The 22,594-nt window shown below is 37.4% G+C and overlaps 1 protein-coding gene across 2 annotated transcripts in view; it reads left to right on the forward strand.

Moving 5' to 3' along the window:
• CAPZA2 (capping actin protein of muscle Z-line subunit alpha 2) overlaps window positions 1–22,594 on the forward strand; it is a 60,099-nt gene that overhangs the window by 32,698 nt on the left and 4,807 nt on the right. The window contains exons 4-8 of one of the 2 annotated variants that reach the window (XM_067746804.1): window positions 7,734–7,797; window positions 11,951–12,157; window positions 13,627–13,706; window positions 16,932–17,010; window positions 19,106–19,177. In XM_067746804.1, coding sequence (XP_067602905.1) covers window positions 7,734–7,797; window positions 11,951–12,157; window positions 13,627–13,706; window positions 16,932–17,010; window positions 19,106–19,177 — 502 coding nt within the window. The remainder of the gene's footprint in view (window positions 1–7,733; window positions 7,798–11,950; window positions 12,158–13,626; window positions 13,707–16,931; window positions 17,011–19,105; window positions 19,178–22,594) is intronic. The other variant, XM_067746805.1, reaches the window with a different exon arrangement.

Below are 22,594 nucleotides of genomic sequence, written 5' to 3' on the forward strand. Positions count from 1 at the left end.
TTTCCATTACTCCAGGAGGTGGATCAGAAAAGATCTTGCTGTGATTTATGTCATAGAGTGTTCTTCCTATGTTTTCCTCTAAGAGTTTTATAGTGTCTGGTCTTAAATTTAGGTCTCTAATCCATTTTGAGTTTATTTTTGTGTATGGTGTTAGGGAGTGTTCTAACTTCATTCTTTTACATGTAGCTGTCCAGTTTTCCCAGCACCACTTATGGAAGAGACTGTCTTTTTTCCATTTTATATTCTTGCCTTCTTGGTCATAGATTAATTGACCATAAGTGTGTGGGTTTATTTCTGGATTCTCTATTCTGTTCCATTGATCTATGTATCTGTTTTTGTGTCAGCACCATACTGTTTTGATTACTGTAGCTTCATAGTATAAGTCAAGTCTGGGAACATGATTGCTCCAGCTCCGTTCTTCTTTCTCAAGATTGTTTTGGCTATTGGGGTCTTTTATGTCCTTTTATCTTTTTTTTAAGAAGATGTTGGGGGTAGGAATTTATTAATTTATTTATCTTTGCTGTGTTGGGTCTTCATTTCTATGGCAGGGCTTTCTTCAGTTGTGGCAGGCGGGGGCCACTCTTCATTGCGGTACGCAGGCCTCTCACTATCGCAGCCTCTCCAGCTGCAGAGCACAGGCTCCAGACGCACAGGCTCAGTAGTTGTGGCTCACTGGCCTAGTTGTTCCGTGGCAAGTGGGATCCTCCCAGACCAGGGCTTGAACCCATGTCCCCTGCATTAGCAGGCAGATTCTAAACCGCTGCGCCACCAGGGAAGCCCACTTTTATCTTTTAATAGCAATTTGTATTTATTATTTTTTATTGTGGGGAAAATATACTTAATATGAAGTTTAACGTTTTAACCATTTTTAGGCACACAGTTCCTTGGCATTAAGCACATACACATATTTCTGTAACCATCACCACCATCCATCTCCAGAACTTTTTATTTTCCCAAACTGAAACTTCATACCCTTTAAGCAGTAATTTCCCATTCTCCCCTCCTCCTAGCCCTTGTGAACCATCATTCTATTTAATGTATGAAGTGGAGTCATACAGTATTTGTCCTTTTGTGACTGGTTTATTTTACTTAGCAGAATGTCTTTAAAGTTCATTTATGTTGGAGCATGTGTTAGAATTTCCTTCCTTTTTAACACCGAATGTGTATGTGTGTGTTTATATACATATATATATATACACCACATTTTGTTTATCCATTCACATGTCAGTGGACAGTCGGGTTGCTTCCACCCATTAAGTATTATATTAAAGTACATAATAAAAATCAGTTTACTTGATATCTTTGACTTTAGTTATTAGTTTCTGGGTGAATGGCCTCTTATTCCTAAGTTCTTTAAACCTTTTTAAGTTATTTATATACCCAACTAAAATTAGTTTTCTTTACAAAAGCATATAGCATGTTGACAAAAGTCTTACGGAAGTAAAGAAAACATACAATGTTTATGAACTTGTAACAACAGTATTTTCATTTATTGTGTTGTTCATCGTTGCTTGTTTCCTCTTTAGTTCTTCTAGGTCCTTGTTAAATGTTTCTTGCATTTTCTCTATTCTATTTCCAAGATTTTGGATCATCTTTACTATCATTAGTCTGAATTCTTTTTCAGGTAGACTATTTCCTCCTCATTTGTTAGGTCTGGTGGGTTTTTGCCTTGCTCCTTTATCTGCTTGTGTGTTTTTCTGTCTCCTCATTTTGCTTATCTTACTGTGTTTGGGGTCTCCTTTTTGCAGGCTGCAGGTTCGTAGTTCCCGTTGTTTTTGGTGTCTGTCCCCAGTGGCTAAAGTTGGTTCAGTGGGTTGTGTAGGCTTCCTGGTGGAGGGGACTAGTGCCTGTGTTCTGGTGGAGAAGGCTGGATCTTGTCTTTCTGGTGGGCAGGTCCACGTCTGGTGGTGTGTTTTGGGGTGTCTGTGGCCTTATTATGATTTTAGGCAGCCTCTCTGCTAATGGGTGGGGTTGTGTTCCTGTCCTGCTAGTTGTTTGGCATAGGGTGTCCAGCACTGTAGCTTGCTGGTCGTTGAGTGAAGCTGGGTGTTGGTGTTGAGATGGAGATCTCTGGGAGACTTTCGCCGTTTGATATTACGTGGAGCTGGGAGGTCTCTTGTGGACCAGTGTCCTGAAGTTGGCTCTCCTACCTCAGAGGCACAGCACTGACTCCTGGCTGCAGCACCAAGAGCCTTTCATCCACACGGCTCAGAATAAAAGGGAAGAAAGCAGAAAGAAAGAAAGAGGATAAAATAAAGTTCCTAAAATAAAAAATAATTTTTTAAAAAAGTAAAAAACAAGAAAAACCGGACGGACAGAACCCTAGGACAAATGGTGAAAGCAAAGCTATACAGACAAAATCTCACACAGAAACATACACACTCACAAAAAGAGGAAAAGGGGAAAAAAATAAACCTTGCTCTCAAAAGTCCACCTGCTCAATTTGGGATGATTGGTTGTCTATTTAGGTATTCCACAGATGCAGGTACATCAAGTTGATTGTGGAGACCTAATCCGCTGCTCCTGAGGCTGCTGGGAGAAATTTCCCTTTCTCTGTTCGCACAGCTCCTGGGGTTCAGCTTTGGATTTGGACCCGCCTCTGCATGTAGGTCACCTGAGGGTGTCTGTTCTTCGCTCAGAGAGGACGGGGTTAAAGGAGCCGCTGATTCGGGGGCTCTGGCTCACTCAGGCCGGGGGGGGGAGGGAGGGGCACGGAGTGCGGGGCGGGCCTGCGGCGGCAGAGGCCTGCGTGACGTCGCAGCAGCCTGAGGCGCGCCGTGCGTTCTCCCCGGGAAGTTGTCCCTGGATCCCGGGACCCTGGCAGCGGCGGGCTGCACAGTCTCCCCGGAAGGGAACTGTGGATAGTGACCTGTACTTGCACACAGGCTTCTTCGTGGCGGCAGCAGCAGCCTTAGCGTCTCATGCCCAACTCTGGGGTCCGCGCTGTTAGCGGCGGCTCGCGCCCGTCTCTGGAGCTCCTTTAAGCAGCGCTCTTAATCCCCTCTTATCGCTCACCAGGAAACAAAAAGGGAAGAAAAAGTGTCTTGCCTCTTCGGCAGGTCCAGACTTTCTGCCGGACTCCCTCCTGGCCAGCCGTGGTGCACTAACCCCTTCAGGCTGTGTTCACGCCGCCAGTCCTCTCCCTGCGAGCGGACCAAAGCCCGAGCATCAGGTCCCAGCCCCCACCCCCACCCCCGCCCCGGTGGGTGAGCAGACAAGCCTCTCGGGGCTGGTGAGTGCCGGTCGGCACCATCATCCGTGCGGGAATCTCTCCGCTTTGCCCTCCGCATCCCTGTTGCTGTGCTCTCCTCCTCGGCTCCGAAGCTTTCCCCCTCCGCCACCCGCTGTCTACGCCCGCGAAGGGACGTCCTAGTGTGTGGAAACCTTTCCTCCTTCACAGCTCCCTCACACTGGTGCAGGTCCCGTCCCTATTCTTTAATATTTGTTTATTAGCTGTGTTGGGTCTTCGTTTCTGTGCGAGGGCTTTCTCCAGCCGCGGCAAGCGGGGGCCACTCCTCATCGCGGTGCGCGGGCCTCTCACTATCGCCGCCTCTCTTGTGGCGGAGCACAGGCTCCAGACGCGCAGGCTCAGTAGCTGCCCGCTCACGGGCCTAGTTGCTCTGCGGCACGCGGGATCCTCCCAGACCAGGGCTCGAACCCGGGTTCCCTGCATTGGCAGATTCTCAACCACTGCGCCACCAGGGAAGCCCCGTCCCTATTATTTTGTCTCTGTTTTTTCTTTTTTCTTTTGCCCTACCCAGGTACGTGGGAAGTTTCTTGCCTTTTGGGAGGTCTGGGGTCTTCTGCCAGCGTTCAGTAGGTGTTCTGTAGGAGGTGTTCCACGTGTAAATGTATTTCTGATGTATCTGTGGGGAGGAAGGTGATCGCGTTTTACTCTTACGCAATCTTCCCCTTCCCCCACCCCCCCCCCCAGTACTTTCAAAGTAACCTTTTCCTCTGAGTTCTCTGTGGTAAATAAATGTGTGGGTTGTTTCATGTAGGTGCAAAAATTAGTGAATTTTTTTTAAAGTTAAGGAAATGAGAAACTTCATTTGTTTTTTGTTTTTTAACATCTTTATTGGAGTATAATTGCTTTACAATGGTGTTAGTTTCTGCTTTGTAACAAAGTTGTTTGTTGAAAGAAGAGTTTTTCCCCTGCAGAGTAAAGTTTAATGAAGGTCAGAAAAATATTCATAATTATATAAGTGGTATGAAACAGTTACACATTTGAATAAAAAATGATGAAAGCATTGAAATTTTATTTGTCCAAAGGAGTATTTATCTGATGACTGTTACATTTAAATAAATTGGAGTTCTTTTTAAAATAATTGGAATGTGAGCTATATTTCTCTTTTATTATGAACCAAATTTCAGGGACAGTCTTGGTCCGTGTTTCAAGAGGTATATACATTAAATGCCTGATATTCTGATCTTTTAAGGAGATTAGTCTTTGAGGAAATTAGTACCTAATGATAAAACAAGATGTTTATAGTATGACCTCAAAAAACATCAAAACCTTCAGTAGAATCTTCACGTTTTCTTGCATGTGGTTATAGTCTCAGTAAGTGATTCCTAACTAGATGAACAAGAAGAGAAAGAATTGATTCTTTTAGTTGACTTCAGTAGTGGTCTTTGTACAGAAGAATTTCTCAAAACTCTTTGTTCAGATTCATTTTGCAGACATCTGAAGTTATCTGTGAAGTACAGAAATACACCTTAAATCATTGATTGACTTTAGAATTATATTACTCTGGTTCACAGTGTCCTGTCTGTGAAATAATTTTCAAACAAACATGCTGTTACCCCCATTGTTCACTTGACTTGGTTCTGAATTACTTCTGAAATACCTCCAAACCTGGTTTCATCCTCAAAAGATAATGTATCACCTGTCATTGAGACTGTCCAGACCTATATAACATAAGCTTGGAAAGCATTATAAAAACATTTAAAATGTGTCCTAGTGGCAGTTTCACCAGAGTAAGTGCATAGCCATAGTCCTATTGCTTCTTCAATTGCAGTTTTTGATACTGAATTTCTTTTATACAAGTACAGCTCCTTCTGTGTACTTCTTTTCCTCCATTCTTCCACCTTTTTCCTGTTGCTTTAACTCTTTTAATTTTAAATTTATTTTTGAGAAATTCCTCTTCCTGTCTTTTTGTAAGGGGGGGAAAACATAGCTATTCTTAAAAGTGGTTCTAATGGGACATCTTTACTGAAGGGCATAAAATTCAGTGTATTTCATAGTAAAATTAGGCATACTGAAGACTTGGTACTCTCAAGTCTAGAAAACTTTGAAATATCCAGAAATAGCCTTTTATTCAACTGACATATGAATGCCAGACTTCACTGTGATGATGAGACAAATAAGCCTCTTAGGGATTTTCCAATGGGGAGTCAGACATGTTGAATTTCTGGCCAACTGAAATAAAATACAGAGGCATACCAAAGACCTTTGGAGCCCAAAGGAAGAAATTTAAAATTTCTATTTAGAGATGGTTTTTGAGCTGAGTTTAAATGATGAAAGCAATTCAAATAGTAAATAAGAGAGATGATGTGGAAACACATGGTGAAAAGTATAAGATGTGAATGACTAATGGTAAAGGGTATAAAAAAAAATCTAAATACAGGAACAGGTGACTTAGAAATGGGTGATTGGGCTACAGAACTCTACAAGGGCAGAGAAATTATTGTTTTCACTGTGTCTAATAGAGTGCTTAACACCTAAATATTTGCATGGGTAGAGGGGTAGGTAAATGGATGATGAGTGGGTAAATGGAGTAGGTTTTCTGAACTAGAAGGGACTTGGAAGTCATCTAGTTCAAACCCGTCTTTTTTGTGGATATGGTAAGTGGGGCCCATACTAGCTAATATCAGGGTTCGAACAAAACCTAGATATTCTGTAATCTGACTCCTAGGTTAATGAGTACCTTTCCTGCCATACTGCGTAATTGTCACCTGTTTAACTTGCTTTGAGCATTTAAGATACAGTTTTACTTATTTCATATTCATTGTCTTCTTTTCAGATTTCCTGTTCTTACCCCACTCCCAGATTATAGATGAACGGGGTTTGATATGAGCAGTAAAGGACCCAAGACCAAATTACTATCTAAATTTATTATTTAAATATGTCTTTTACTGGAAAGGGAACCCTAAATTCTAAGTGATTTAGAATACTTTTTAATCTCAAACATACTTTTGAGATAAATTCATTTAAGGGATAGTAACTGCCTGGGTATGCTGGGGCTATTCCTAAGAAAATTACAGTTTTAATGAATAAAGAAAATCTCCCTTTCCCTCCATATGTTTCTATATTTACCCCCATCTTTTTTTGACATGCAGTGTCAGGAATTTGACAGCTAGGAATTTAATCCTACTTTGCTGTTTTTACATTTACTAGTCTCCTGTTAACTCATCAGTAATGCTTTGCTCAATCTCCTCTCTCGAGGAGATTCAGTAGCTAACACCTAAAAATTCAGTGGACATGTTACCATCCAGAGTAATCTGAAAAGCTTCCAAGTAGATTAGATTTAGAGATGTACTCCTAAATTTAAAAATTCTCAGTATCTTTCCTAGTAAGTGGAAGAAATTTCCTAGGTTATAGACTTAATAAAATACAGTGTGATCTTTATTTTTTAGGTAATTTTTTTGTGCTATGAGAGTTTTTCCTACAAATGTATTATGTAATTATGTAATACATTATTCTTTACTCATATGAGAGTAGAGAGAGGCTTTATTCTTGGATCTATCTCGTCACCATTTCCTCGTTCAGACTCTCAGCTGTTCTAACATGGATGTTTGCCTAATGATAGCCCAACTGCTTTTCTGGCTCTAGTTGCTCCACCACCCAATTGTCATATACGCTGCTGCCAAATTAATCTTCAGAAGTAGTTCGCGGTTGTCTTTTCTCAAAAAGCTTCTGTAATTCTGCTTTGCCTCCCAAATGAAGTAATTTTTCCATCGTGCAGGGCCTTTCAGTTGAAGGCAGTAAATATAACTGAACACCTGCTATGTGCCAGGCATTGAGCTTGGTGCTTTCTATGATGTTGGACTTAACCTATCTTCTCCTCTTGTATTTTGCTCATCTTGGTCCCTCTAATTGAATTACTCTTCTCATCCCTCCAATTTCTGCAAGACCAGAGAGCCTACCTATTATTTTAAGGCCATTTCTCAGTATCACTTCTATTATGATATCACCCCTGATTCTCTTTTCTTCTTACCCTTGCCTCAACAGAATGTAGTTTTTAAAAATATATATTCTCTGTGATGTTTATTGGTCATTCTCTTATGGTACTTTCTGCTTTGTGTTATATTATGTTTATCATAGCTCCTATTCAACTGTAAGCCCTTTGATCTAATTACTCTTTGCATCTCTCACAGCACCTACTCTGTTTCCCGGTATGTTGTATACTAAATGTTAGTATATACTTGAATAGTTGGATATGTCTTATAAGTGGCTAACCTTTACTTTCAGGGTTTTGAAGGAAAGGACTGATTATATTTACTGATTTAATTTTTTTGCTAAGCATTGAAAGCTGGATGTCATTCACCGGTTTTTAAAAAGCCATACCTATATAATATTTATACCTAATATAAGATCAGTAGTAGAGAATTAACATTTTTATTTAACTTGCCATGTGCAGTGCAGGAGACTTTTATTTGACAGTGAATTGTTTGCGATTTTTTTGAGAACATTAAATACGTAATTTTAAATAATTGACCCTTTTCTTTTTTAGTGCATTTGCACAATATAACTTGGACCAGTTTACTCCAGTAAAAATTGAAGGTTATGAAGATCAGGTACGTTTCATATAAACACAGGATCTGATATTCTTTATTTCATTTATAATGGTTAGTGTATCCTGCAAGAATTGTGAAGTGGTATGTTTAAAGGTTAAAAAAAAAAAAGCGTTCATTTTAATCATAGCCACTTAGGAGCAAAGTAATTGAAAATGTAGTTTCTTTTGTTGATACCAATAATGCTATTAGCAGAAAGTCCCTTTTAGAAATATTCAAATGTAATTATTTTAAGATTTTAGAAGATAATTGTTTTAAATCTACTTTCTTGTTTTTTATAGGAAAAAAATCAATCCTATATTAATCCAAAATCTAGAGTTTATATTAATAAGATTTATGTCATAATTTAGTTGCTCTGGAATTCTACAGTTCTTCATGTGAGTAACTTAGCATTTAGTAATTATTAAATCTTTTCTTTCCAAAGTACAAGTTGGACTTGCTAAGCAAAGAAAAGCCCCAAAAGTCACTAGCATTCTTAGATTTTATTTTTTTGGTTTAAAGTTACTAGTAATTGAACAGTGATTGTGTTTCTATAATGCTTACATAAAGCACAATTTATATAAAACAATATGAAGAAGGAACTGGAGGTAAAACATAAGAGAGAGTAGTAACAATTAGTTCTCAGTGGCAAATTATATTAAAGCTTGCATTTGGCATTATTCATTATGTAATATGTAGTCTCGTAGTTATAGGGGAAAAAGAGAGACCAGACAGAAGATGACTTATAACTGAAGGGAAAAAGTAAACGTGGGTAGGTAGGTAGGTAGACAGATTTATGCATGTGTGTATACACACACATACATATAAAGGCATGTAGTGTTTCATTTCATGAAGCTCTTAAATTTTTTTTCCTGGGAGATTTTGTGTTTTTGATTTTTTTTTTTTAACTGTTATAAACAGTGCTGTACTGAATATCATTGTACCTCTGGGCACATGGACCATTGTTTTGTTAAGGTAAATCCCTAAAAGAATTGCTGGATCCGGGGATGCATCCTTTTAAAATGTCGGATAGCTCTCAAACTCATTTTATGAACCTACTGTAATTTTAATACTTAAACCTAATAAATACAAAACAAAAAAAGCAAATTATACTAATCTCACATATGACTATAGATTTTAAAACTTTAAACAGATATTAACAAACAGAATCCAGAAATATATCAAAAGAATAATATGCCAAGACTAAATAGAATTTATTACAGGAATGCAGGAGTGGTTCCATGTAAGGCAATATATTGCTCTTATCGCTTAATCAACAAATAAAGAGAAAAACCTTATGATACATCAATAGACAGTGAAAAGGGATTTGAAAACTCCAGCAGCTAATCCTCATTACAAAAACCCTAAGTAAAATAGGGATAGAAGAAAACCTCTTAAATATAATATACTGTTTAACGAAAAACAGTAGTAAATATCAAACTGTAAACACTAATATAATTTTAGTTAACATAGAAAATTAGCCAGGTATGTCAACTTATCACCATTATTATTTATCATAAATGGAAGTATAGCAAATAAGACAAGAGAATGAGAACTCTTAAAGCTTTGGAAAAGAACAGAAAACTCTTAGGTGACATGATTTATATATTTAGAAATAGTGAGAAACTCCCATAAATTAACCTCCCAACCAAAATAACCTATTAGACTTAACAGAATTTTGTGAGATGGCTAAATTTAAGGTAAGTGTACAAAATGCATTAACTTTCCTCTATTGTGGCAAGTAGGGACTTAGACTAGTAGTGGTTGGAGGGGGAGGAGTTTCATTTTAAATAGTGGTAATACTGAACATAAACCTTAACAAGAAATGCATAGGATTGTGAAGAAAATGGTGGTTATCTTGAAACACATAAAACAGGTTCTGAGCAAATGGAAGAGCACACTGAATTCCATTTTGAGGTAGAAAGTTAAATTATTTAAAAACTAAAATATAAATTTAATGCAGTTTGATTAGAATCCTGATAGTTTTTTAATTGGTCAAAATTTTCATAAACTTTATATGAAAAACATGCTTGAAGAAACACAAGAAAATGTAAGAGTGGTGAGAGACAATTGCATTGCTAGATAGCAGAAGGTGCTTTACAACCAATGTAAAGTCAAATCAGCGTGGTATTGTGTAGACAAGTAGATCAATAGAGCAGCATATCAAGCCAGAATTTAGTCCCAAAATATATGAATATTTTTATACATGATAAGGTTATAATTTAGACAGACATATAATAAAGGGTATTGGTACCACTGGTTTCTATCAACTACATATGCCACATAGTTAAACCAGTCCTCTGTCTTACAATATATAGAAATAAATTTCAGGTGGATTAAAAATTTGTAAAATGACTAGAATTTTAGGAGAAAAGAGTCTACATGTATAATTAAGGGCAGAGGAAACCATCTTAAATAAGACTGGAAACCCAGAAACTATAAAAGAAAAGATGGACATTTTGCTACATATCAATTATTTTAACTGTAGAATAAAACAAATACCTCAAATAAAGGACTCTTATAAATTAGTAAGAAAAAAACCCACCCAGATGAAAAATATTAAAAAATATTTGCTCACAGAAAATGGCCCACAAACTTGGAGATATTTAGACCCCTGTGAGCGAGAGAAATATAATTAAAGTAATGAGATATATTTTATACTCATCAGACTGAAAAAAGAACTGTATACCTGTTGATGGTGATAATTTGAAGGGAAGCATCTCATATATTGTTTGCAGAAATGTAGATTGTCACAGCCATTTCTGGAAAGCAGTCTAATTATGTATTAAAAATTAAAAATATACAAACCCTTTACCTACTGTCCTCATTGCTGAGAATCTATCTAAGAAAAATAGAAGCATCCAGTGGAAATAGAAACATTAGTATGTTAGAATATATGTACAATAATACTTTAACATTTTTAATGTGCCTGTCCCTCCTCCCAAAAAGAGAACAGCCTGGAAATAAAGAGATGGTCCAACAGTAGTGGAATGGCAGAATAAATTGTTATACCCACATCATGGGATAGTATGCAACCATGAAAAAGAATGATGAGAGGTTTACCAGTTGACTCTGAAGGATTTCTATAAAGTGTTGATGTTGAAAAAAACCAGATGCAGAAAAATATGTGTGCATTTTCGTTCCATTCTTGTAGAACAGTGGCCAATAAAAACCCCTGGATGTGTGTGTATGTATATATAGATGTGTATGTATTTATCTGTGTAGGATAATATGACTGAAAAAAATTCAGAAGGGTACATCCTGTGTTTGCATAATTTACATCAAAGGGATGGGGGAGTCCTGACATAGGTATAGAGTCAAAGATTGGGAGAGTCGCATGGGAAGGAAAAAGAGTGAAATTTTTTAAAAGCACAGAACGTCAAATTTATGCGCGTATAATTTAAATGCACATAAATGAAGAAATTACATTTGTTAAAATTTGGAAGTCAGTTGAAAACAACTGTCAGTGATTATCTTAATAAAAACAAGCAGCAGGCACTTAACAGTAGATGAGATTGTGGGCCCAGCAGTAATGTAGGACATACTGAAGAGGATTCTAAGTGGATTAAAAACATACCCTTGGGGCTTCCCTGGTGGCGCAGTGGTTGGGAGCCTGTCTGCCAGTGCAGGGGACACGGGTTCGTGCCCCGGACCGGGAGGATCCCACGTGCCGCGGAGCGGCTGGGCCCATGGGCCATGGCCGCTGGGCCTGCGCGTCCGGAGCCTGTGCTCCGCAACGGGAGAGGCCACAGCGGTGAGAGGCCCGCGTACAGCAAAAAAAAACAAAACAAAACATTCACTTGTAACCGTTCTCAATGAAGGTTATTACCAGTTCCTTAGTTTTGAGGAACTGGAGACTGTCCATAGTTCTCAAAAACAAAACAAAACCTGACTCCAGTAGGGTATTAGACAATGGATTTTTTTTCCCCCACCAGGTAGCTGGATGTTATATTGGGAGAAAATCAGATCCACTGATCTGAGCTGCATGAGAGCAGCCTCATTGTCTTTATAGTCTACTCATTTGAAGTATTATACTTGGGCCATATAGTTAAACCAGTTGCTTGGAATAGAATTATTTTATAGTTTTAAGGAAAAAGTTCAAGTGAATGTATAATATATCAGTATTTAAATGCTATTTTAAATATTTTTTTTTCCAAAATTCATTGCATCATTGAAGGTATTGATTACAGAACATGGTGACCTGGGAAATGGAAAGTTTTTGGATCCAAAAAACAGAATCTGTTTCAAATTTGATCACTTAAGAAAGGAAGCAACTGATCCAAGACCATACGAAGCAGAAAATGCAATTGAATCTTGGAGAACTTCAGTAGAAGCTGCTCTGCGAGCTTATGTAAAAGAACATTATCCAAATGGGGTCTGCACTGTAAGTTATCCAGTGTGCACTTTTTTCTTTTGTATTATGTAAATATGACAGTGATTTTGTGATATCTTGAAATTTATAGTAACTTACAGAATGGACATTTTATAATTTAATATTCCTTTTTTTTTGAAGTAAATATTTCTAAGAATGTTTACTATTTTTTTCAAGAAACTTTAAATAGTAAATGTATTATGATAGTCAAAAATGGAAAAATTGTTGTACCTTGAATTAAATCCAAGTAGTAATTCTCATACATTGATTTGAGGAACATGATATGATGAGATTCTTTAATGTCATGTTCATGACTCGTCTCCCTAAGTTTACATCAAACTTTTTTTCATTAAATTACAAAACCTTAGAACAAATAAAATTATTTGGAAGTGAACTCTTGTCCTCGTGTGTTTTATAATCAAATTTCTTAAGGTTTTAAATGTGGTTCTTTCATAGGTTTAACCTATTTTTTATTTTCAGGATAAAATATGATAGAAAGTATGAGTACTTTTTTTTTCTTTCATAGCCTATGCCTAGCTATGCTTTTTAGTCCCCCACATTTGTGTTTCTGTGATCTTCTCCATAGCCAGTGATCTTTTGAAATGCAAATCAGATCATGAAATCTCCTGCTTGAAATTGTTCAAAGATTTCATGTTGCACTTAGGATAGAGTCCAGGCTTCTGAACGTGGTTTTCAAGGCCCTGTGAACCTGGCCTCTACCTACCTCTCCAGCCTAAGATGACCATACATCCTGGTTTATACCTGCTGTCCCAATATAATTATTAGTATTACCAATAGCCACCTCATTTCACTCAGAAGATTCCTGGTTAGGACAAAAATTCATATGGTCGCCTTAAGTATCTAGCTCTCAATAATTATTTGAGAAGTATAGCAACATAACCTAAAATACCTTACAGGTTCTTTGAATTATAACCGTGTTGATTAGGATTATTTTGGAAGAATACCTCAAGAATAAGGTGGTGAGGTTGAGTTAGAGGGTCCTTACCTGTTCCCAGGGGATCGAAAGACAAATTATTCATTACTTTCTTAAAGCAGTTGGCAAGAGGTGAAATAACATCACCATACCATTGCAGGCATTCTCTTAGTGAACTTTCTTAGTTTTAAGTAAATTAACTTTCTCACTTCTATCTCACTACTTTTTTATTTTAAATGTCTAGAGAAATGGCAACCCCTGAGATTGTGGGATGTTTATGCATATTTTGAGAGTACAATTATTTTTTTCCAATAAATTGTAGTTCATTAATTGTAAGCTATTTTATGATTCACTAAGAATCTGTGATTAGGTGTACATATTTAAGTATTTGTTTCTCTAGCTACTGTATTGGAATGATGACCTACTTTGTATTCTTTTATATGTTCTTGCCAAAATGCTGTACAATTTTCAGTATTTTATAGATGTTTAAAGTTGGACATTCTGTGGCCCTAAATTCACTCTTGTGTTTATTTTCTTTACCAACAAGGTATATGGTAAAAAAATAGATGGACAGCAGACCATTATTGCATGCATAGAAAGCCATCAGTTTCAAGCAAAAAACTTTTGGTAAGTTAAAATTTTGTGTATTGGGGAATTTTGATACTGCTTATTCTCTTTGTAGTTCTTTATTGATTGGGCCTATACCTTGTTTCTGTATGATTGACTAAGAACAATATACTATAAAACTTCAGCCTTTTTATATAAGAAAAATATCTGTTCCATAATCAACCTGATCTTTCAAAGGTGACAGTAAATCTATTGACACTCAGTGAAAAGAAGGTGGGAGAGCATGGGGTGTTTTTAGACTAGCAAGCAGCATTCTGAGGGAACACGCGTGCCTGTGAGCAGACCAGTTGGCAGGCCCATATGCCCATTCTGTGAAGGGGTTGTTCCTGAATGAGACTTACATGGGGGAGGAAGGCAGAGGTACTTACAAAGTGAAGAATGATCGCGTTTTGGTACGTGAACTTTGGTGACTCTGAAGTAGATGTTTTCGTGTGGATTGCTTTGTGCTTGGTTGGCCAATGTGAGGAAGTAATGACATGTTTTGTCCAGCGAGGCAAATTACAGTCATGCCTTACAATTTTTGTACAAATCATTTGATTATCCCTTGTAAAAGTCCAGCTCCCCAAAGCACTGATTAGCACTTTAACAAGTTGTTGGGCCTTTTTATTCTTAGACAAGACTATTTCTGAGATATCTTTAACAAGTTGTTGGACCTTTAACAAGTTGTTGGGCCTTTTTATTCTTAGACAAGACTATTTCTGAGATATCTTTAACAAGTTGTTGAACCTTTAACAAGTTGTTGGGCCTTTTTATTCTTAGACAAGACTATTTCTGAGATATCTCCTGTTATAAAATTCTGAGGCTCTCCAAGACTTCATAAGTTCAGAATTGAATGAAATCTTTACTTTTATCCTCCCTTTTTGATAATACATTCTAAGGCCATCAGAGTAAGTATGGTCATAGTGTTTACCTTTTAAGTATATTAGTCTTTGACTTGTTAGCCGAGTTGGTTGGTGGTGCTGTTAAGGGTAGAGTAGCAGGTATCAGTAACCCCTGTGGACCACTTTGGTCTATGGCCCAAGGTTGCTCCACTACTTAACCATCACAGGAATAAAGGCAGGTTACAGGAACTTTTGGAGGAAAGAGATCCATTATCACTGAAGGAAAATAAATTCTATTTGTAAACATAGGCCTTAATGACAAGCTGCAGTTTCCTAAATATTCTGTTGTATTAACTTACTTGTATGGCCTTGATATAGATGTAGTTTCTCCATTTTTGGCCTAAAAACTTGTAGCATTAATTTGCCAGTATCCTAAGAAATAAGTCTTCACAAAATTGCTATTAATTTGTGCTGTTTGTGCCAGGATATATATAATAAAATCAATTTTGTTGGGATTGAACTCGTTACTAAGTTTTAGTTTAAAATATATAAATATATATATATAAAATAAAATAGTAAATTTACTAGTTTTCAGAAATACAGTTTGAGTGTTAGCATATATAAAATGAAAATGATGTCCTTGAATTTTCTAGTCTGTTTCACTTCACATATCTGAATTTTTTTTTGTAAACTACCACTATGAACATTATATCATTGAGGCTAAAAATCACTTACACTTTTTGGGAAAGATAATTTTTTATGACATTCCAAAGTGCTAGACATCACATATCACAATAACCTCAGTAAAATCTAAATATTTTGGTACAAGGAAATTACTTCAGTTCATCTCAAATGCAGATAGCATAAAAATCACAAGATTCTAGTCATGGTCATTTTTTAGATTTCACTAGGGACATTCTTTTCTTGGTCTCTGCTGTTTCCCTAACATCTAGCAGTATTGAGGGCTTAATAAATGTTTGTTGAATAAATACACATTTCTAATTAAAGCATTAATAGAAGAGAAGGGAAGAATATAATTAAAGGCTAGGACATCTTGACTGTTTACTCCATTGATGAAAGAAAGGGTACTGTCTATGCAGTGCAGTTTACTATTACTATATAGTAATGCCTTTGGAAGGATCTTTTGAAATAGTTCTCAAATTGGTATGATTACTTGATTTGGAATTCCTTTTTTCTTTTTTTTTTTAATTTTCACGATCAGTGGTGATATATGTATGTTGTCATTATAAATGAGAAATGTGTGTGGTTAGAACTCACTAGTGCTTGATAGTAATACCTAAATAAAAGGAATAACTTCTTTTGGAATCATGAAATAAAAATGAATAGATCTGAGTTCTTTTTCCAGTCAAGCTTCAATGGATAATTTTGGCTAAGTCACTCAAAATCAAAACATGTTATAAAGTTATCTTTTATTTTGTAGAACATATACATTGTTCTAATAATAGTACTTTTCAAATGATAAGTGTTAACTTTAGGTGTGAGAGTGCTATCATTCTGCAGGTTTTTGTGATTGGGCAGACTGCAAGAATATTGAAGGGAACCCAGAAATAATTCTGTAGCAAAGCCAGTATAGTGATCCATTAGCTCTGTGACTGTTTTAGAAATATATACTGTTTTAAAAAAAACAGGTATAAGTTTACATATCAGAATATGTCTTTAGTATGCAAAAGAGCAAATAGAGGTCAGAAGAAAAGGAGTTGCTATGAAAAGGCTGTCAGGAAAAAATTAGGATAAAATTAATTATCTAGGAGACAAAAATGAATAACATGCCTGTTGCTTGTTTGTAATGTCACAGTTTCTTACGATTAATCTGTATCAATTTTATACCAAAACTCATTTTGGGATCTAGGAGGAGGATGTATGTGCCTTTTATGTGGAAACTTTAAGTCTAAAATTGGAAAAGGGAAAAAAATCTGATGCTTATAACCCTTTAAAGCCCTTCTCTTTCCAGATATCAAAATCTCCTTAAGAATATTGCATTACTATCTATTCTTTTAAAACTACGGGACTTTGTATCATTCACTGGATGGTAAACTTGTGAAAGCCCCTGGTAATCTGAACATTTATTCAGTTTTTTCTTAATTAAAGCATAAGTCAGAAAACTGATGTAGTTTTGAACTGTATTTTAAGCCTTAACTTTAGAGTTCTGAGGTTGCATCCATTATATAGGTCATTATTTATCAGCAGGATGAAGATTAAATGTAGCTCATAACTGAACGTAACCTCTTGATTCTTTTGAATATTTCAGGGATTAAAAAAAAGAATGTCCAGCATCCATTCCCCACACTCTCTCATACTGTAGCGTGAAATTTAAATCTAGAACTTAAAATTTATTCAAATTATTTTCCCTACCTTATTTATAGCTGCTGTTTTTATTTTTAAGGAATGGTCGTTGGAGGTCAGAGTGGAAGTTTACAATCACTCCTTCAACCACTCAGGTGGTTGGCATCTTGAAAATTCAGGTATGAAATAAAAAGAATTTGCTGATCTCTAGATGATTCTGAGCATAGAAGCAGCTAATTCGTATGTTTACATTTTCATAGTACTCAATAACTGTTTCTTTTCCAGGTCTTTGTTTTGAGGTAATGGGAAAAACAAGTAGTGCTGATTTCGTCTTTTAAATAACCTTGCAGTTCATTTCCTAGTCATCAGAAATCTGCAAGGATAGCTGACAGATTCTAAAAACACAGCTAAAATTAGATGCTACCATTTGGTCTGCTCTTCATACAATTTGTTCATCCAAGCATCTTCTGAGCTTGAGTTGTGCTGTTCTCTGTCTTTTGAATTGGAGTGGAGTTGAGTGAGGTATAATATTAATATATGTGTGTGTATAGATGTATAAGTATATATATATGTTAACACATGTACATACTACATATATCTTAAGTATCTTCTGTACTCATATTTGGCTTCTTATATGAAACCCACTAGAATTGACTCAGTGTAAGCTCAAATGTTTCTATAGAAGAAATTTGATAACTAAGAGGATTTAAATATGAATATTACTAAATAAGTTAAAGAAGAATACTGACTAATTTCTTTGTATCTTGGATCACTTATTTATTCAATACATTTGTTGCTTAACTATCATGAAAGGTATTATGCTAAGAGCCATAAAGGAATAAAAATGAATCAGATGCACTGCTCTATCATTTGACTCCAGTATACATTATTTCTAGTCTTTTATCCTATTACTTGTATGTCTTGGTGTGGCTATCGTTTAGGGACTAGAAAATAGAGGTTATGAGCATGGATTCTGAAACCAGACTGCCTGAGTTTGAATCCCAGCTCTGCCAGTTATTAGCTGTATGACATCAGGAAGTCATTTAAGCTCTTTCTGTTTCCTTATCAGCTAAAAAAAAGAAAACAGCAACAATGAAATAGCTCATGCAATTTTTTGAAGATGAGTTAATATGGGCAAAATGATTAGAACAGAGCCAGACATAAAGTGCTTATTGAATGGTAGCCATTATTGTTGACATTATTTTTTCCTTCAGTTAGGCCTCTAGCTCTCATCTGGATGATTTCTGAGATGTGAGATGTGCCCCTGTTGGGCCAGAGCTTGTTGAGAGCCAGGATTGGCTGGTTCTATCTTCAGCACTTGGCATGATGCCTGGTTTATAATGGTTACTTTATTTTGTTGATTGGTTGGACCCTTTGCCATCTCCTAATCCACTTTTTTACATTGCCATCAAGAAAGGTGATTTTTAAAAATTTAAATCTGGATATGTTACTTGCCACTTGAGACCATTTTAGTGGTACACTCACCTACTAGATAGTCCAGACATATTTGCATGGCATAGAAGGCCCAGGGTTGACTCGTCACCTACCTGTATATTCCGCCAGCTGTCCACAGCTCCTACTCCCCAAACTCGCACACATTCCAGTCCTAAGTGCCTGCAGGCCTTTCCTAAAGTATGCTCTTCTCTACTAAGCTCAGTTTCCTCACCTTCCCTAGTTCGTTAAACTCATTTTACTAAGCCCAAGTACAGTGTTACCTCTTTTCTGAAGTCCTTTATGTCTCAGAGAGAGTCTGGAGTATTGCTAATGTACTTTGTACGTACCTCTTACTGTGTTGTGTTGAAATATGAGGTCAGGGGCTGTCTTTTTAAAAGCTTTGTGTCTCTAGAACTTCCTGTAGTAGCAGTCATATATAGTAATCACTCAGTTAATGTTTATTGAATAAATTCATGTCTTTGAATTTGAGGAATTAAATGGTTGGTGGAAATGCACAAAACAAGAGTGGTGTTGGGAGATAATACTGTGAGTTTGATTTTGGAAATCTTGAGTTTAGATACCAGTAGAACATCTATGAGGTAGAAATGTGCAGCAGTCCAGTCAATGGAGGGCTTGCCTGAGTAACTGCAGGAACTGCTACCTAGTTCCTCGCTAGCCTAAGGGCAGGAAGAGGCTCGCTGGAGTTTAAGGTCGGGAGCTCAGCAGAGAAGACTAGGTTAGAGCTGAAATCGGTAGTCATCTGCATTGATGTGATTGTTGAAGCCATGAGGATCTTGATAACTCCTGTAATACGATTTCTGTAATTTCTTTTTCTAATAGGTTCATTATTATGAAGATGGTAATGTTCAGCTAGTGAGTCATAAAGATATACAAGATTCCCTAACAGTGTCTGTAAGTAATTAATTCCAAAATAAAATTTAAACAACCTAATACTTCTATACAACTAGAGTGGTTTTGGAATTAACATTTTAAGTAGTATTTCTGCTTCAGATTAAAGTGTTTTCAGATAGATTAAAGATGGTAAGTAATTGGAAATTGGTACCTAACTTTTTTTTTAGCAGCTTTATTTAAAGAGATACAATTCACATACCATTCAGTTCACCCATTTAAAGTATAAATTTTTTTAAAAATTATTATATTAATAGGGTTGTACAACAGTCACCACAATGTAATTTAGAACATTTTCATCCTCCAAAAACCCTGTATCCATTAGCAGTCGTTCCCCGTTCCCTCCCACCAGCCCTTCCCCCAAACCCCTCTCAGCCCTAGGCAACCATGAATCTACTTTCTGACTCTGGATTTTCTTGTTCTGGACATTTTATATAAATGGAATCCTACGATATGTGATTTTTTGCGACAGGCTTTTTTCACCTAGCATAATATTTTCAAGGTTCATCCATGTTAGAGCATGTGTCAGTACTTCATTCCTTTTTGTAGCCAAATAATAATCCATGTACCACATTCTATTTATATATTTATCAGTTGATGGACATTTGTGTTTTCTACTTTTTGCTGCTGTGAACCTTTGTGTATACTGTTTTTTTGTGTAGACATTGTTTTAATTTCTCTTTGATGTATACATAGCAGTGGCATTGCTGGGTTGTATGGTAGTTCTTTGTTTAACCTTTTGAAGAACTGCCAGACTGCTTCCAAAGTTGCTGCACTATTTTTACATTCCCATCAGTTGTATATAAGGTTTCCAGTTTTTCCACATCCTCACCAAAGCTTATTTCTGCCCTTTTATTATAGCCATCCTAGTTGGTATTAATTCTATCTTTTTTTTTTTTTTTTTTTTTTTGGGGACTTCAATATTGTACTTCTACATTTTATTTTATTTTATTTTTTTCCCTTTTTTTTTTTTTTTTAAACATCTTTATTGGAGCATAATTGCTTTACAATGGTATGTTAGTTTCAGCTTCACAACAAAATGAATCAGTTATATATATACATATGTTCCCATATCTCTTCCCGCTTGCGTCACTCTCCCTCCCACCCTCCCTATCCCACCCCTCCAGGCGGTCACAAAGCACCGAGCTGATCTCCCTGTGCTATGCGGCTGCTTCCCACTAGCTATCTACCTTACGTTTGGTAGTGTATACATGTCCATGCCTCTTTATTGCTTTGTCACCGTTTACCCTTCCCCCTCCCCATAGCCTCAAGTCCATTCTCTAGTAAGTCTGTGTCTTTATTCCTGTTTCACCCCTAGGTTTTTCATGACATTTTTTTTTTTCTTAAATTCCATATATATGTGTTAGCATACGGGTCTCTTGTAGGCAGCAAATATATGGGTCTTGTTTTTGTATCCATTCAGCCAATCTGTGTCTTTTGGTGGGAGCATTTAGTCCATTTACATTTAAGGTAATTATCGATATGTGTGTTCCCATTCCCATTTTCTTAATTGTTTTGGGTTTGTTATTGTAGGTCTTTTCCTTCTTTTGTGTTTCTTGCCTAGAGAAGTTCCTTTAGCAGTTGTTGTAGAGCTGGTTTGGTGGTGCTGAACTCTCTCAGCTTTTGCTTGTCTCTAAAGGTTTTAATTTCTCCATCAAATCTGAATGAGATCCTTGCTGGGTAGAGTAATCTTGGTTGCAGGTTTTTCTCCTTCAACACTTTCAATATGTCCTGCCACTCCCTTCTGGCTTGCAGAGTTTCTGCTGAAAGATCAGCTGTTAACCTTATGGGGATTCCCTTGTGTGTTATTTGTTGTTTTTCCCTTGCTGCTTTTAATATGTTTTCTTTGTATTTAATTTTTGACAGTTTGATTAATATGTGTCTTGGCGTATTTCTCCTTGGATTTATCCTGTATGGGACTCTCTGTGCTTCCTGGACTTGATTAACTATTTCCTTTCCCATATTAGGGAAGTTTTCAACTATAATCTCTTCAAATATTTTCTCAGTCCCTTTCTTTTTCTCTTCTTCTTCTGGAACCCCTATAATTTGAATGTTGGTACGTTTAATGTTGTCCCAGAGGTCTCTGAGACTGTCCTCAGTTCTTTTCATTCTTTTTTCTTTATTCTGCTCTGCAGTAGTTATTTCCACTATTTTATCTTCCAGGTCACTTATCCGTTCTTCTGCCTCAGTTATTCTGCTATTGATCCCATCTAGAGTACTTTTAATTTCATTTATTGTGTTGTTCATCGTTGCTTGTTTCATCTTTAGTTCTTCTAGGTCCTTGTTAACTGATTCTTGCATTTTGTCCATTCTATTGTCCATTCTATCTCCAAGATTTCGGATCAACCTTACTATCATTATTTTGAATTCTTTTTCAGGTAGACTGCCTATTTCCTCTTCATTTGTTAGGTCTGATGGGTTTTTATCTTGCTCCTTCATCTGCGGTGTGTTTTTCTGTCTTTTCATTTTGCTTATCTTACTGTGTTTGGGGTCTCCTTTTTTGCAGGCTGAAGGTTCGTAGTTCCTGTTGTTTTTTGTGTCTGTCCCCAGTGGCTAAGGTTGGTTCAGTGGGTTGTGTAGGCTTCCTGGTGGAGGGTACTAGTGCCTGTGTTCTGGTGGATGAGGCTAGATCTTGTCTTTCTGGTGGGCAGGTCCACGTCTGGTGGTGTGTTTTGGGGTGTCTGTAGACTTATTATGATTTTGGGCAGCCTCTCTGCTAATGGGTGGGGTTGTGTTCCTGTCTTGCTAGTTGTTTGGCATAGGATGTCCAGCACTGTAGCTTGCTGGTCGTTGAGTGAAGCTGGGTGCTGGCGTTGAGATGGAGATCTCTCGGAAATTTTTGCTGTTTGATATTATGTGCAGCTGGGAGGTCTCTTGTGGATCAGTGTCCTGAAGTTGGCTCTCCCACCTCAGAGGCACAGCACTGACTCCTGGCTGCAGCCCCAAGAGCCTTTCATCCACACGGCTCCTTAATTTGGGATGATTGGTTGTCTATTCAGGTATTCCACAGACGCAGGGTATATCAAGTTGATTGTGGAGCTTTAATCCGCTGCTTCTGAGGCTGCTGGGAGAGATTTCCCTTTCTCTTCTTTGTTCTCACAGCTCCCAGGGGCTCAGCTTTGGATTTAGCCCCGCCTGTGCGTGTAGGTCGCCGGAGGGCGTCTGTTCTTTGCTCAGACAGGACGGGGTTAAAGGAGCCACTGATTCGGAGGCTCTGGCTCACTCAGGCCCGGGGGTAGGGAGGGGCACGGAGTGTGGGGCGGGCCTGCGGCGGCAGAGGCCGGCGAGACGTTGCAGCCTGAGGCGCGCCTGTGCGTTCTCCCGGGGGAGTTGTCCCTGGATCCCGGGACCCTGGCAGTGGCGGGCTGCACAGGCTCCCCGGAAGGGCGTGTGGCTAGTGACCTGTGTTCGCACACAGGC

This window comes from Pseudorca crassidens, chromosome 8 (assembly GCF_039906515.1).
Source record: "Pseudorca crassidens isolate mPseCra1 chromosome 8, mPseCra1.hap1, whole genome shotgun sequence".
Taxonomy (NCBI): Eukaryota; Metazoa; Chordata; class Mammalia; order Artiodactyla; family Delphinidae; genus Pseudorca; species Pseudorca crassidens.